The 15,736-nt window shown below is 43.8% G+C and overlaps 1 protein-coding gene across 2 annotated transcripts in view; it reads right to left on the reverse strand.

Annotated features, from left to right (window-relative positions):
- Window positions 1–2,650: 2,650 nt before the first annotated feature.
- Window positions 2,651–15,736, reverse strand: part of Crhbp (corticotropin releasing hormone binding protein) — a 14,721-nt gene continuing 1,635 nt past the window's right edge. Inside the window, exons 2-6 of one of the 2 annotated variants that reach the window (XM_028760172.1) lie at window positions 14,967–15,177; window positions 12,960–13,108; window positions 9,361–9,478; window positions 5,776–5,969; window positions 2,651–2,740 (exon numbers count right to left, since the gene is read on the reverse strand). In XM_028760172.1, the coding sequence (XP_028616005.1) occupies window positions 5,812–5,969; window positions 9,361–9,478; window positions 12,960–13,108; window positions 14,967–15,177 (636 nt within the window). In that variant the 3' untranslated portion in view covers window positions 2,651–2,740; window positions 5,776–5,811. Of the gene's footprint in view, window positions 2,741–5,265; window positions 5,970–9,360; window positions 9,479–12,959; window positions 13,109–14,966; window positions 15,178–15,736 lie in introns of those variants that run through there. The other variant, XM_028760171.1, reaches the window with a different exon arrangement.

The following is a 15,736-nucleotide window of genomic DNA, read 5'->3' on the forward strand; positions in this document are numbered from 1 at the left end:
CACCCTGGGCTGGTGAGGAGCAAGCCAGTAAATATCGTGCCTCTGTGGTCTCTGCTTCAGTTCCTGCTTTCAGGCTCCTGCCTCGAGTTCTTGTCTTGGTGTCCATCCGTGAGGAACTGAAAACAAGATGGAACCAAACTGGGAATCTCCGGTTACCAAACACTACGGCTGGGGACAGGGAAGAATGCATCCTCAGACAACGGGATGCAGCTAGTCAGGGCTCTCCAAGAAACCGAGCACAGGATGTTCTATCTTCCTCAGGATGCTTGTGGCCTTCAGCAGATTAAACGGATCCAGCCAAATCATGGGGCACAGTCTGCTCTGGTGGGAGCCTATTGACTTTATATATAATTTAAACTAGTCCAGAAAACAGATTCAATTGTAAAATCTGGACAAATATTTAACCAAATGTCTGAGTACTGTGGCTTCAACAGATGGAGACATAAAACATGACAGTGCCCTTGGCCCTGTGGGACTGGGGCTCGTTTCTTATATCTCCATACACATCCTCTAGGGCCACTCCCACCTTCACAAAGGTAAAGACTATCACTCTCTCTCGTTCAATCAAAACTGATCAGTCACTTTTACATTATGTCAAAACTACGGTCAGTAGTTTATATGGACAAGTTAACTTGTGATATGAGTTAGTGCATTAACTAGTTGACTCTGTGTTCTTGAACCTTTAAGAAAATCAGGGAACTGTTAGTTTGTCTTAGTTTGGGTTTTATTGCTGTAAAGAGACACCATGACTACAGTAACTCTTATTAACATTTCATTGGGGCTGGCTTACTGTTTTAGAGGTTTAGTCCAGTATCATCGTGGCTGAAAGCATGGTGGTATGCAGGCAGACATGGTGCTGGAGAAGGAGCTGAGAATTCTACAACTTGATCTATCAGAAAGCATCCAGGAGAAGTGTCCCTCTCTTTTGCCCTGAGTGGATCTCAAGCATAGGACCTCAAAGTCAACCCTGACAGTGACACACTCCCGCCAACAAGGCCACACCTACTCCAACAAGGCCACACATCCTAATGGCATCATTCCCTGTGGGCCAAGCATTCAAACACAGGAGTTCTATGGGGGCCAAACCTATTCAAATTACTACATGGTTTAAACATTAAATGTCCCCTAGAAGCTCACAGGTAGAATGCTTGGTCCCTGGTTGATGTTGCTGCTTTGGGAGATATGAGTACTTTAGGAGATGTGGCCTCTCTGGAGAAATCGAGTCACTGGGGACATGCTTTTGAAGGGCATACTTAGTCCCTAGTTGCTTCCTCTTTCTCTCCCTGCTTCCTGTCGACCATGTGGTGAACAGTGTCTTACTCTATATGATGCTACCACCATGATGCTAGGCCTCACTATGACCTAGAAGCCATTCTGGAACCCAGAATTCAGAACTGGAACTCTGAAGCCATGAGTCAGAGCTCTCCACTGTTTGGGTCAGCTCTGAGTGGGACAAGGCACCCAAAGCCACACAGGAACCGGGGTGCTACTGCTCCCTTCAGTACATTTTTAAAGATGGAGAAGACGATTGTAACTGTGATGTCTTCAGTCAAGTGGGCCTTTGCTGTCCTTCAAGTCCTATAGATGGAGCCACCCACTTGCCCTGTGAGGTTATGAGCTTGATTCTGTCTGAATCAACACAGGCTTCATTCTTTAATACTCAGAATCCTGGAGAAGGAGAGAGGTCAGCAGGTAGCACCCACCTTTTTACTTGGGAGCTCTAGTATCTGTCCCACCCTTTTAAGGATGGGGATGATTGTTAGATATTCACGGCACTCAAGTGAACCCCAAGAACTCCTATATAAGCACCGTGTTTTGTCCAATTCACTGTCGCCGTCTGCTTCCCCACCCTCATTCCCCGGAAGCATAGGATTCATCCCTCCACACCCTGGACCCTTCAGTAAATCTCTTTTCATGAGTGAGATTTGGTTCCTGGCGTGACTCTGTCATCAGAAGACGACACAAAGTGATGAAGAGAAGAAGAGAAGAGGTGCAGAGAAGGAGTGGGCTGAGGCTCCCGCGCTCCTCAGCTCAGCTGAGCTCCCCTCCCCTGGGAGCAGCAAGGCCTCTGCTGAGGAGGCTTCCTCAGAGCTGTGTGCTTCCTGAGCGCCCGTGTGTCAGGATGTGTTTCCATTGGGACACTGTCCCGCCTCAGAGCTGTGTGCTTCCTGGGCTTCCCATCTAAGCAGAAAGGCCAACAGTCATGGCTGCATACTGTTCATCTGACCTTCTACCTCAGCGCTCACATTGAGTCTTTGCCTTACATAAAGCACAAGCCACGTCATCCTTCCTTAGCTGCTGAGGGGTGAACACACACTCACGAGGAGCAGAGCCTACAGTCCAGGCCACAGACTTTGATTTTATTGTGTGCCCCAGCCTTTTCGTCAAGCCTTTATTTCTCTCACTCAGATTCTCTCTCTCCTACCTCTGATTCTCCACTCTCTGCTGTTTGTCTTCACACACAAAGAAAAGAATTTCAGATGTGAAGAGGAAAATGGGTGTAATCATTACAGATGACCCATTAGAAAGAAGTCGCCAGCTTGTTTATTCACTCTTACAAAGGTGTCTTTTCTGCTACAGAGAGGAGTGTATTCATATATAATTCCCCATGATTACCCTTTGATTGGAGATTTTTTCCCAGCTTCTTCTGGGTGTGTTGAGCATACAGACTGCCTATAAGTCCGTCAAACCCTTCTTCCTCTTTCATGAAGATTCTACTTTGCAGGCAAACATGGTCTCCCTGTTAAAATGGCAAAGAAAAAAGATTTCACAGTTGAGACAGACATGGAAAAGAAATCTGTCTGTGAAATTTGTTCAGAGCCAAATATATCTCCTGCTCTGGGAAGAACTAGATAACAAAGGAGGAAAAACTCCTGGAAGGCAAGTAACCCTCAGTGGTTAATTGGGAGCAGAGGCACCGAGCCATCGGCCCCGGCTGAATCCAGCTTAAGTGCTTTGAGTGATGCTGAAGAGACAGCAAGCCAGGCTGAGTGGACTGACACGGAGCTGACTTTTACTATGATGTAGGAGGTCCTAATTCTGGAGCTCTAAATGAGGTATAGGAGTCTGTGAACTCTTGAGCAATCTGGAGGTATTTGTAACTATATGGGATTTTTTTTCCTGGCCCATGAGTCATAGGTTGTTATGGAGTCTAAGACTTACCATCTCAAGACAATCTTCTCAGGGAAATAGACAAGTTGGATAGAACTATATCAGTGAAACTTCGTGTTTATGAGATCAAAGATGCACATTTGGAGAATTTTTCCTTTGAAAGAGAGTCCAGGCAGGCCTGTCTGGATAGTTACCAGCCAAACTGGAGAGGAAAATTCAAGAATGGCTGAGAATTGGATTTAGACAATTCCCCAGTGCAAAGAGTGAAGCGACTCAGTGGCTTGTCAAAACAAAAGCACTTTGCTCAGAGTCCAGTGTGGACCCTCCTCTAGTCAGTGAGCATCCCTCTGTGTGGCCGTGCAGAGACTGGGACTCCTATTGCATCCTATGGCTCTGCCCTGTGATGACCTGATGAGCGTCCTCTGTCAGAATCCCCACACTTAAACAGATAGAGGATCGTATGAGAAAAGATGTTACTTCCTTCCACATTCCTCAGTCAGGATTCAGTCAGATAATCAATACTCTAGGAAGGGATGTTGGGAAATGCAGTCTTTACACTCAGGAGGTTGAAGAGCACATTACACCTATACCTGCTTCCATGAAACAATAATACCAGAGTATCTATGATTGCAGAAAACAAGCTGGTTTAGAAACTGAGAGAAAACTCACAACATTGTCATTGACAAAGTAGTCCTCAGATGACACGCAGGAGAGGCAGGATTATAAGAAGCAGGAAGATGGCCAAGTATGGTAGTACAAGCCTTTAACCTCAGCTCTTGGTAGGCAGAGACAGGTAAATTTCTGAGTTAAGGGCTAGCCTGGTTTACATTTTGAGCTACATAGTGAGACTCGGTCTCAAAAACCAAACAAGAAAGAGCTGGAAAAGCATGCAGACAGTAAGTCACGGTCATACAGAACCCTATGAGCAAAGCATAAAGGCGGAAAAGACCTTAGAATTCTCGGCAGTGGAGCCCTAATCACTGAACTTGAAACACTTAATCACTGAATCTACAAAAGCCAAAGCTACGCCTGAGGGAGAAGGGCAAGACCTGGAAAGAGTAAAGAGATTGAAAAGGGGTGACAGAGGGGCCAGTCAAGAGAGATTGTGAGCTCTGTTCAAGTTCCTGAAGAAGGTCAGGATCGGGTCTAGAAAAAGGCAGAGCCTGCCAACTGGGCACAGGTGTGAGGAGAGACACAGGAAATGCCTGGTGTGATTATCTCTTATGTTATCGATATGCCAAGGTACGGTGGTGCACACCTTTAATCCCAGCATTCAGAAGGCAGGGGAAAGCAGAAAGCAGTTCTCTGTGAGTTTGAGGCCAGCCTGATCTACACAGTGAGCTGCACATAAGCCAGGGTAAGATCCTGTCTCAAATAAAATTAGTAGTAAAAATATTACCAATAACCTCTTTCAGTTTCTAGAACACTCCAGAGTTCTAGCAACTCCAAGGAATCCAAAACAGTCCAGTCCATAGCTTGGGTCTGCCCCACATGGAAACAGTTTTGTGGGGAAGTGATGAAGGCAGGGACCACCCAGGAAAGCCAATACATCAGACAGCCAAAAGATTAAAAATTATCATGACTTATTTATTGTGTGTACCCCTCTCCCCCTCTTTCTCTCACTCTGTATGTATATGTATATTAGTGTGTGTGTGTGTGTGTGTGTGTGTGTGTAGATTACAGGACAACTTTTGGGAGTTGGTTCCACCATGTGAGTCCCAGGGATCAAACTCATTGGTCAGACTTGGTGGCAAATTACTTTGCGAACCAAGCCATCTCACCAGCCCCCCTCCCAACCCCCAACACAGTCAGGCTCTAAAGCAAAGTATTCTGATTTCTACAAATTATGCCTCCAAGAGCTACTGGGAAGGCCCTCTGTGGTGAAGACATACACTCTGTGTTTCCTCGGAGGCTTGAGGAAACACATGTCTGCTCCCCGTTTCCTGGCCAGGGACGGTCAGTATTCACCCTGAAATCTCCCTCTACTCTGCATAAGCCAGTCAACTACTCCAGACACTCCAGAGTTCTAGCAACTCCAAGGAATCCAAAACAGTCCAGTCTATAGCTTGGGTCTGCCCCACGTGGAAACAGTTTTGTGGGGAAGTGATGAAGGCAGGGACCACCCAGGAGAGCCAATACATCAGACAGCCAAGATGCCAAGATTCTGCATACATTTATTTATATTTGGATTTATGAATGGAAAGAGGGTTTTGTTCCCATGCTACAAAGTGTTGTTTAAAAAACAAGTACTACCAATTAATAATGGATAGCTACAATTTGTAAACAGAAGTATGAAGTAAAAATAACAGATACAATTCCTTTGGTATACTCAAGACTTTGACTTTTTTTTTTTTTAACCTGTCATGAAACTGTGAGTGCTGCCATTGGTCTCTCTTTGGAGCATCTTCCCTCATCTCATCACACAGATCTTTCCCTCACTTTCTGGATCCTTGTTCTACCACTTCATGTTTGCAGCACACCAAAATCACCAAGCATGTCCAACGACAACCTGCTGTCTACCTTCTGTTCGTTGACACATTATAACAAAAGGAAGCAAAATTGGAACTCATGTGTGCACGTGTTCAAGGCCTGGAATACTGACTGGAAGGCTTTTAAACACTTGCTGCCCATCAAGATCGTATACAATAAGCGTGGAGAACTCACAGGGCTAACAGCGTGTCAATCACTGAAGCCGCCCATTCAAAGACTAGACAAACAGTATTCCGGGATGCTATTGCCAGTCGAGGTTTCTAGCTCCAATGGTTCCAGCTGACGATACTCAAATGTCACACGGTTAATGTGTTTCCCACTGGAGACCATGCGCACCACAGCATTGTCACAGCTAATTTTCATCTGGGCTGTAATTGGGGTGGGGGAGGGGAATAAACATTTTTCAACAGGTTAGAGAACAATCAGTCCAACCAGTGCTCTCACTACCTAAGTTAAACACAGAAAAGGCGGGGGAACAGGGGTGTATGGCATCTTGCTCTGACATAGTCAAATCACTTTCAGTCAAAACAACTTGTTTTAAAACTATAGAATTAGTTGTAGAATCATGAACAGGATCCAGCCTTTTGCTGCATGTACAGGACACCGTAGGATAACGAAAGCTGGTTAGAAAGAGGCACAATATCTCTTTGAGCTTTGTTTTGTTCTGCCTGCTGTGCTCAGGTGGCAAAGGAGACAATGGTGACCAGTGGACTCTGCTCCACTCTGGCCCTACTGGGATGTAACACTGACCTGTAGGGGGACGTTGGAGAGTTGCAGGGTCAATTTGAGGTAGGGACAGAGGATAGGGTTACAAGTGGCAGTTAGTTCTGAGAGGAGGGTCTATACCATTGGGTGTTTGTGTGGACCAGACAATCCCACTTATCCTTAGTCTAGATAATGACTACATTTTATACGTAAAATGAAAACACATTTGGACAGAGTGGTACATACTGGGTAGGTCACTTTTTGTTTTATGGCAGTGGTTCTCAGCCTTCCAGATGCTGCGATGACCCTTTAATACAGTTAACGTTGTGATGACCCACAACCGTAAAATTACTTTGTTGCTACCTCATAACTGTAACTTTGCTGCTGGTATAAGTTGTAATGTAAATATCTGATATATACAACCCTCGTGAAAGGGTCATTCAACCCTCAAAGGGGTCGCGACCCACAGCCTGAGAACCACTGTACGATTGCTTACCAACACCTTTCAAAACTGTACTGGTATGGGATAATTTTGAACACTGTCACTTGACTGACATCCAATATTGTCATTATCTGTACAGGAATCTTACACTGGTTCATCGCTTCTCCTGGCAGGCGTACCTGAGCAGACACTGAAAGCCACACGGTTTTTATTAAAATTACCTCCGCCTTCTTTCCCTAGCCACAGTTGATTCCTGATGTGAGCTTTATCTATCCTATCATATTCTCTCTCCTATTTTAATTTTCTCTGTCTCCTGCCTCACACTTTGTATCAACGGGGTATTTCTCAACTCTGAGACAGGCCACCACTGTCCCTGTGTCCCAAGTGTCTCCCATACACATCCCTGGATGCACATGAAGCCCAACAGCACAGTGATGTCATTAAAGTGAAAGTCTGTTCAAAAGAATGATAGGTTTCAACCCTGATATTTTTTTAAAATACAAATACAAGAGAACCTAGATGAATTTCTGTCTGGAGAGCCAAGTTTATCTCTTCTTTGGATGATTTGGAAGGTCGTTTTACTCTGAACTTTAATCTACATAATATATCCAATTTCCTTTAGTTAATGTGCATACAATTTGTTTTTACATCATTTCTAACAAAATTTAGTTTAAAGGGCAGGGTCTCTAATAGTTTGATGGTTTTGGATTAAATTTAGAGTACACGGAAGCAGAGAAGAGGAAAGAAGGGGAAAGCTACCTTTGCCAGCTGTGTAGCCCAGCGTAAAACACTTAACATGTGTGTGAGGCCCTGGGTATAGTGCCTAGCACCACACAGATTAATGAATAAGAAAAGAAAATTAAAGCAAGAAAGAAACCTAAACAATCCAAAACTAAGCAAAAGTTATATGATTCAAGCTTTAAAACGCTTAACATTGGTTTCAATTATGCTCAAAATTTTATACTAAGCAGGGAGATTCTTGGTTTTTAGTTTTTTGTTTGTTTGTTTGTTTGGCCTAGGTTCCTAGCATGCTTTCACCTAACCTACTTCCTATAATGCAAGCAGAAATAAAATATCTTCAACTATCTAATTTGAAGTCACAAACATTCTTCAATCATATCCGTTACTATACTCACATGCATGTCCCTAAAGGCCGTTTCCCTCTACAGCACTGGACCCACACAGTGCCTCAGAAGGTGACTTTAGAAAACCAGCACAGCCACATGCAGTGACCGCTTACATCAGAGTAAAGGCCAGTGAGCATAGCAGCCCCTTCTGGGCACAGTGATGTATGCCTGTGATCCTGGCACTCTAGGGGCTGAGGTGGGAAGATCAAGAATTCAAGGCCAGTCTGGGCTGTGTAGTGAGACCCTGTCTCAAAAAAAAAAAAATCTCCTCAGCTTCAGCAGCATTTGGACATCTGTAAAAAGCAATCTTTGCCTCAGTGAGATAGCTTGCCTTAGTCTAGTCTCATGGAGACATTTCTGAGCAGAGAGCAGGTCGCAGCAGGCTTCCCTTCTACCTGTGTACATGAATTCTCTTTCAGAGCTGTTTTGTTTACTGAGGGCTCAGCATTAGCTCAGACAGGGAGGAAATACTGGTGAGGTGAGCTTATTTTAACATAGGACATAACTGATCACCATGTCAGTTTGCTTTGCAACTTCATTACCTACTTGGGGAAGGAGAGAAGGGCTCTGGCGGGAATGGTCTGTGCAATTTGGCATTGGTGTTCTTGATCTTTGCTTTTAATTTGACTCTTTCCAGGGTGCCAATGATTCCTGACGCCTGAAGTACAGGTGTGAGGATGGCCTTATAGAGTCGTTCTGTGTAAACTTCCCCACCACACATAACAGTTATTAGTTTGGTCATGAGGTCAGTAGTCCAGACGCCATACTCATACACCTCAGCTTGAGCACAAGAGCATCCTGGTCCCTGGCAAAGCAGAGCTGGCCCCACTTGGCACCTGCATCTTAAGGCAGCTTTTTATTAATGATGAGGTTTCAGAATTTGCCTCTGGGTTGCAATGGCCCTTGAGAGGCTAGCAAACCTGTAGAAGTTGGGGAGACTCGAAAGCTCAGAGATATTCTAAAAATCTTACTGGTTTGCTATATGTGGCTATAAATAATCCATCCGTGTGTGTGTGTGTGTGTATAAATATGTGTGTATATATACCTATATACACACATATGTATACATACATGAGTATGTATCATATACAGTATTAAAGTTATTTAATTATTTCATTATTATATTGTTACCAATCATTGATACTTTTACCATTTGAACTGTCAGTCAACAAACAACTTAGTTTCCAGAGTATATGTCCAGAGCAGATGTCCTCCCTAAAGTGGAGAAACCTTGTCTTTTTCACAGTTTTCCTTAAATACATATTCTAGCTGGTCCATAGGTTTCTCTCCTAGTGCCTGATGCTTAGGCAATAGGTTCTGATACTACACATAGGCTCTAAAATAAAATTCTCACATTGGCTCAACATAAAAAAAAAAAACAAATGTTTTGGTAGAATTATCCTCTTGTATATGAGAAGTTAGCGTGTTGTATTTAAGGAGAGGACCCTGACAGTCACATAATTGACAGCTGAAGATCTGTCTCACCAGGGCCGTGAAAGGGGTGGCACAGGTCTGCTAAGGGCATCATCTTGGAGGGATCCAATCCAGTTCCTCCCAGCAGCTCCACGAAGTCACCAGTTCCACCACAGCCAGCCGCAGGTTTCTAGGAGAAAACAGCAGCAAAAAGAGCAAGATGCAGACAAACCTATCACAGGTCGATCTGAGCCAGGACGGATCAGTGAACACACTCTGTCAGCCTTCAGCCTGTAACTGTGCTTGAATCAAACATCAGAGACTCCAGAAATTGTTTAAGGTGGAGGGAAAAGGGTTCTTGAGAACCAGTTTCCTTTGTTAATTGATATGTCATTGTTTAATGTATGTGTACATGCAAAAGCTAAATCCAATGACTGGAAAAATGAACCAGGAATTTGTAAGCTCTTTAAGATGTGTAGATACAGAACCTGAGAGTCCTTGGACACACACCAAGTGACTGGGATCTCTTCATGCATGCAGTCAGAGGAGAGAAAGCCCAGGCACCTGCATTTTATAATTACAGTATAATTTGTTTATTAAAGTTCTGTGTTCTCCCTCCGCTTACATCTTTTCCTCTTGCTAATAGAGGGATAGTTCTGATCTTGGAATGTGTCTTCCACAAATAAGGGTTTAGATTATTCATGGCTATAGTAAAACAAGAATAGAACTGTGATTTGGGGCTCAAGTTAGCCCAACTTACCATTTATTCTTTCCTTTCAATGAAAACAAATTCTTTTCATGGCACTCAAAAGAATTCATTCTGAGCCTCTGAAACCATCATTTCCTGCTTCCCCGCACCCTCCCACAGTTCTCAGCCACAGTGATCTCTGTGTCTCGCTCAACACAGAGAAAGTATGCATCCGCAGTCCCCAGTGTCGCGCTTGGCTCCTGATTCATGCACCCAGGTTAGTCCTGGTTTCATGTCAGTTCCCCACAAGGGCTGGGGTTATAGGAATGAGTGGCACATGTGTGTTAAGTCCTTCATGACGTCTGTAAGCATTTTCCACATTTTCATTCTCTACGGTCTCCATCATCTCAGTAGCTAGGTTTGCCTGTTATTCGCTGATGAGTATTCATTAAGAGATCTAGCGGTATGTGGCTGGTAGCCTGAAGTTAACCAGACAAACCCTGACACATAGAAGCCAAAATCTAAAACTGAAGACTTTAAACACCCATCGACGCAGGTGCACAGCTGTCAGACATTGAGAAGAACACTCCGATGTGGATGTGGTGGGAACTAAATTTGAGACATCGTATACTGAAACCTATTTGGCTAGGGAATGGAGACAACAGAGGCTGCTTATGGTTAAAGAACTTACTATGAGCACGACTGTATGCTCAGGTACTTCGAATGTAATTTCATTACATGATGAAATAAAGATTTAATTAGGCCCACTGTGCACAAGTTTGTGAACAGACATTCAAACAAGCTATTTAGAAATAGGAGAACATAATTGCCTTTCCCATGAGTAGATAGACGGAAGTTTCCACTTGGTGAGTGATGACATCTCTCTCCTCTTTGGAATCCTCTCAGGTGTTCTTATAAACAGTGGCAGAAAGTGAGCTTCATGGGGACCTGTCTGGGGTTCTGGGCCTCAGCAGCAGCTCCTACATGTCTTTGTTGAAGCATTAACCTACCCTTTCTTGCTAGATCACGACCCCTGTACCAAAGGCTCACCCCAGCTTGTTGAACTGGAAGCCAAGTCCCTGCTGCTCATTTTGAACGCTTGAAGTCTCATCTCCCAGAACACACGAAAGCGGAAGTGCTAACAGAATGGTCTCCCGCAGTTCACTAGCAACAACCACAGAGCCATGTCACAGGGGATGTGAGACACCCTGTGTCCTCAGCCCATCCATCATGTCCCCAGCCCATCCATCAGTGGAGGCCAGAACGACCTTTCAGGACAGCACACATCAGGTCCTTTCCCAGCTGACCCCAAGGCTTTCCCACCACTCCTGCTGCACACAACCTTCTCCAGGTGGACAGCACACGTGGCTCTGCCAATCTGCCTCTCTAGCTTCCTGCTTGCTGTGTCTAGGGTCCAGTAAGCCTGTTTCTGCCTGGGCAGCACTCTTCCGCTTGCTCCTCCTGCCTCCTGGGACTGCTGCTCCTTCTGATCTAAGTTTCCTTTCCTGACCACATTGTCTCAGACAGTTCTGACTCCCCACTTTCCAGCTCTTGCCTGTCAAACCACTCTGCTGCATTTTCTGTACAGATTTACCATGATTTGAAATTCGTGATAATTTGCTCTACAAAATAGCTGCCTGTGAGCAGGATCTGCCTTGTTCATTGCTTATTTCTAGAATCTAGAATAGTCCCTGCACAAAGGAAATTATTATTATTATTATTATTATTACTATTACTACTACTACTTGGTAGTACTAGTAAAGAGAGCGTGCTGCTAGCCTGTCACAAGAAGTTCTCCTATCTCAGTCTCCTTGCGCTTAGGATTACAAGTATAAATTACCATGTTCAGCTTTCAATGCCCAGGCCCCAAAAAGGAGCTTTTTAAAAGAATAGATGCCTAGAACGCAGTAGGCACAAAAATGTTAAGGAGAATACTAAAATTATTCTTAGGGCTTCAATATTGAAAACACAGATCTCCTAATATGTTACCACGTCTCCCGCCAGATTCTAAATCATTCATCAAGAACAGCATGGCGTACAAACACTATCAGGTTGGATCCAAAGCACTCAGACATCCTTATCAAAGGATCGCTCCTCAGTCAAAGTCCAAGAACAACAAAGAAGAGGCAGGGATATGTGGGTGTGGGGGCAGGAGGAAGTTAGACATCAATTCTTGTTCTTAGCCCTGTTCCTTATTTACTTTTCACAAAGATCTGTATGTTTGGGAATACCGGCTGCCTCTGATACCACCAAATGCACAAGTTATCTTAACTTAGGCCTATGAGCAAGGGGAAGGAAATGAGTGAGACTCACGGAGCACCCACTGTCTGTGCAAAGGGGTGCGGTGAAGCCAGCATTCACGGTAAGCAAGTTGGTAGGAATTTCACAGCTAATACATATACACTAATGTATCTATGTATATATGTGTGTGAGTATATATTAGGCAAGATGTCACACAACATGCTCTTCAAAACTTCACTGCTCTTTGCAATATAAAAATCCAATTTCACATTTTATGCCACTGTCAGCATTCTTTTATAGCCGAGTGATGTCAATGAGAGTGACTTCCTTCATATCAAAAGAAAATTCCAATAATCAGGAGAGCAGCTGCGTCGATGACTCAGAGGCGCGTCAGCTAGGAGAGGATTTTTGTAAAAGAGGAAAAGCACAAGAGTGTTCAATTGTAATTACATGCTGCAGCTTTACCAACTGAAAAGCATTTCCTATGTCACAAGAGAAATCCTGGAGTAGTCAGAATGGGCACCTGAGTGTTTGCCCCCGCAGCGTGACTGAAATAGACGTAGAGGAAGCCAGGGCAGCATGCAGGAGACTTAAAAGCCAGTGGCCACATGGTTCCAGCTTCCTGACAGGATGGGTGCTTTGTCACAGATAAAAAACAAACAAACAATAGACAAGAAAAAAACAAAACCAACAACAAACCAGTGGCCTTACCAAATGACCAAGGAGCAAGGAAGCTACTGACCTTTGGCTGAAGGCCATGCGGGTGTCCGAGGCTGAGATCGGAGACTTTAATTGCCACTGGATAAATGATGGAGAAGCTGCAGTTTTGGTGCTGGAATGGAACCACCAAAGTAAACCTGCCACTCGGAGTCTGAGAGATGACATTGCAAGCTTTAGGAGGGAGAAAAAGATACAAATACATTATCTAGAGTGCCAGGGTTTCTTTTTATATATATAAATTCATCATACCTTTGTTCTAGATTTCAGTTCATGGTCTAGTAGGTATGTCCAATCTGGGGCCCACTGGCCACAAGTGCCCCAGGATAGCTTTGATTGGTGCTAAACGTATTTGTAGATTACCAACATCCAAGGACTGGGCCTTTCTAGTTAGGTGTTGTGTCCAGGAAGAGGGTATATATCACCATGACAATCTGGGGGAGAGGAAGGAGCTGGGGAACAGAACTCATCAGTCTTGGGAAGCACCAGCCACAAGGGGGCTTCTCACCCTTGTCTGTTTATAACAGTCCTAAGGTAGGAAGTCTTTACCAGCCAGACAACACACCTGGGGGTACCAGGAGCACCTCTGTTGAGTTGATTCTAGATCTAAACCAGGAAAACAAGGCTCAACCGTGAAGCCAGAAACTCACCCATAGAATTTGGAGCCATGGTGTTATTTGTTAAACAATAAAACCAAGTCTAATTTTATTTAAAAGATTTCATGATACTGACAGAAGAAGGCACGAATAAAATAGACAACACCTTTGTACCTAATACATATTTGCTGGGTATAGAGTATTGTAAAGTTGATTAAATGATCTTTTACATATTTTATATTTATTATTGTTGTTGCTTTGAGACAGGGTTTCTCTGTGTAGTTCTGGCTGTCCTGGAACTTGCTCTGTAGACCAGGATGACCTCAAACTCAGAGATTTGCCTGCCTTTGCCCTCAAGTGCTGTGATTAAAGGTGTGGGCCACTATACCCAGCTTTAATTTTTAAATCGTGATAGTCTTAAGATTTTCTGAAATTTTTTTCTTTTATTTCAAGTCTAAACTTACAACAGAGTTACTCTTTTACCTATGAAACAGAGGTATGGGATCTGCCTTTCTGATGACTTATCTCCTTATATTTTTAATTATTCTTAATTTCAGAATAAATGAAATTCCTTGGCAGTTTTAAAAGACATCTTCTGATTTTTTTACCAAGCAAATGCCAGGAGAAATGAACCCTCAACATTCTGCTTCTCAGACAGCCTAAGCTTTTCAGGGCAGAATTTCTCTTCCTCTCTCTCCCTTTCCCCTTCTCCTCTCCCTTTCCCTTTCCCCCCTCCCTCTTCTTCCTGTCTCCCTCTCCCTTTCTTCTTCCCTCCCAAGTGCTAAAGTTTGGACCCAAGTTTTGCTTCAAGCGACCTTAGACAAATGGTTTACCATTTAACTACATCCCTAGTTCTCAGCTTTTTCCCTTAATGAGGAAATAAACCAATGTATGAACTCATTTTGCTCAAAATTGCACACTTTCAGGTTGGCTGTAGAGTTTTATAGCCTAATCTATGTATCTTTCTATCGGAAATTAACCGAGATATGGTGGTGGGTTTGTGGTAGAAGATGACATGGAAGGAGGTGACACAGAGGCACTGGTTCACTCCCTCCTTAGGGGATGACATCTGCCCACCTGTCTCAGAAGCACAGTCTTTTAGACTTTGTTTACAAAGCTCTGGCACCAAGTGATCCTTCAAGCTTATCCTGCATCTGCAGGATGGCTCGGGAGATTAAAGCTGGTTACTGAACCCACTGTAATGCCTTGGGAGGGCATAGCAAGACTTTGGAGGAAAAATAGAAGTGTATGTGCCATATGTTAGAATATTACCCAGCCTGGGAAATACAATCAAAAACTGTAGTTTAATTTTTATAACAAGGAATAAAGAGCCCATGCCATTCTGTGGTGTAAGTCTGTGAGGTAATACAATCTTTACAAAGCAGAAGTGACTGCCTCCCGCCCTGAGTCTTGTCTGTTGCTTGTTGCTTACTTACGGAAGAGGTTAGGATCTGTCTTTATGGTTATTGTGAATCCATTTCCTGGTTCATGGACCCGGAAGAAGACCATGGCTACATTCTGGGAAGATCTGATGCTCTTTCTGGTTAGACCAGTTTCACAGAAATCTGTGTACCTCTTCATGGTGGGCAGAGGGTGATCCTGAGAACTTGGGAATTTCTCCCCCTTAAGGATCCAACCATCAAATACCTTCAAATGATAATAATAATAATAACAACAACAACGATGACGACGACAACAACAACAACAATAGGACAGACATTCCTGTCACTTTCAGCAGCTTTTACAATCAGAATCTGTTGTAAAGAGGAGGAAGTTACCCAGCAAGAGCCTTCGGTTGCAAGGAACCCACAGCCGCTACTCACAGCCTGCTTGTCTGTGCAGTTTGGTTGCAAGCACTATCTTTTATAAGCCTTCAAGCTTGCTAAGTTAGCACACCCTTTTATACCTTATCAACTAGTTTGGTAAAAGGAGATTAATTACAAACAACACTGATTTTCATCCTGTCTTTTCCACACTCATAACAACTCCACGGAGTACTGCTTGGATTTCACTTCGCTTCGGTTTCTGCTTTCCTCTAATCAGTTAACTGTGGGCAACAATAACAAGTCTCAAAGAATAAGTAACAACAGCCGACCTGGATATGATGGAGGGTGATTGTAACCCCAGGGCCACAGAGGCTAAGGGGGGGAGCATCGTGAGTTTGCAGCCAACCTGGGATACAAAGAGTGATTGTGTCAAAGTGACG

This window comes from Grammomys surdaster, unplaced genomic scaffold (assembly GCF_004785775.1).
Source record: "Grammomys surdaster isolate TR1022 unplaced genomic scaffold, NIH_TR_1.0 126391, whole genome shotgun sequence".
In the NCBI taxonomy this organism is placed as follows: Eukaryota; Metazoa; Chordata; class Mammalia; order Rodentia; family Muridae; genus Grammomys; species Grammomys surdaster.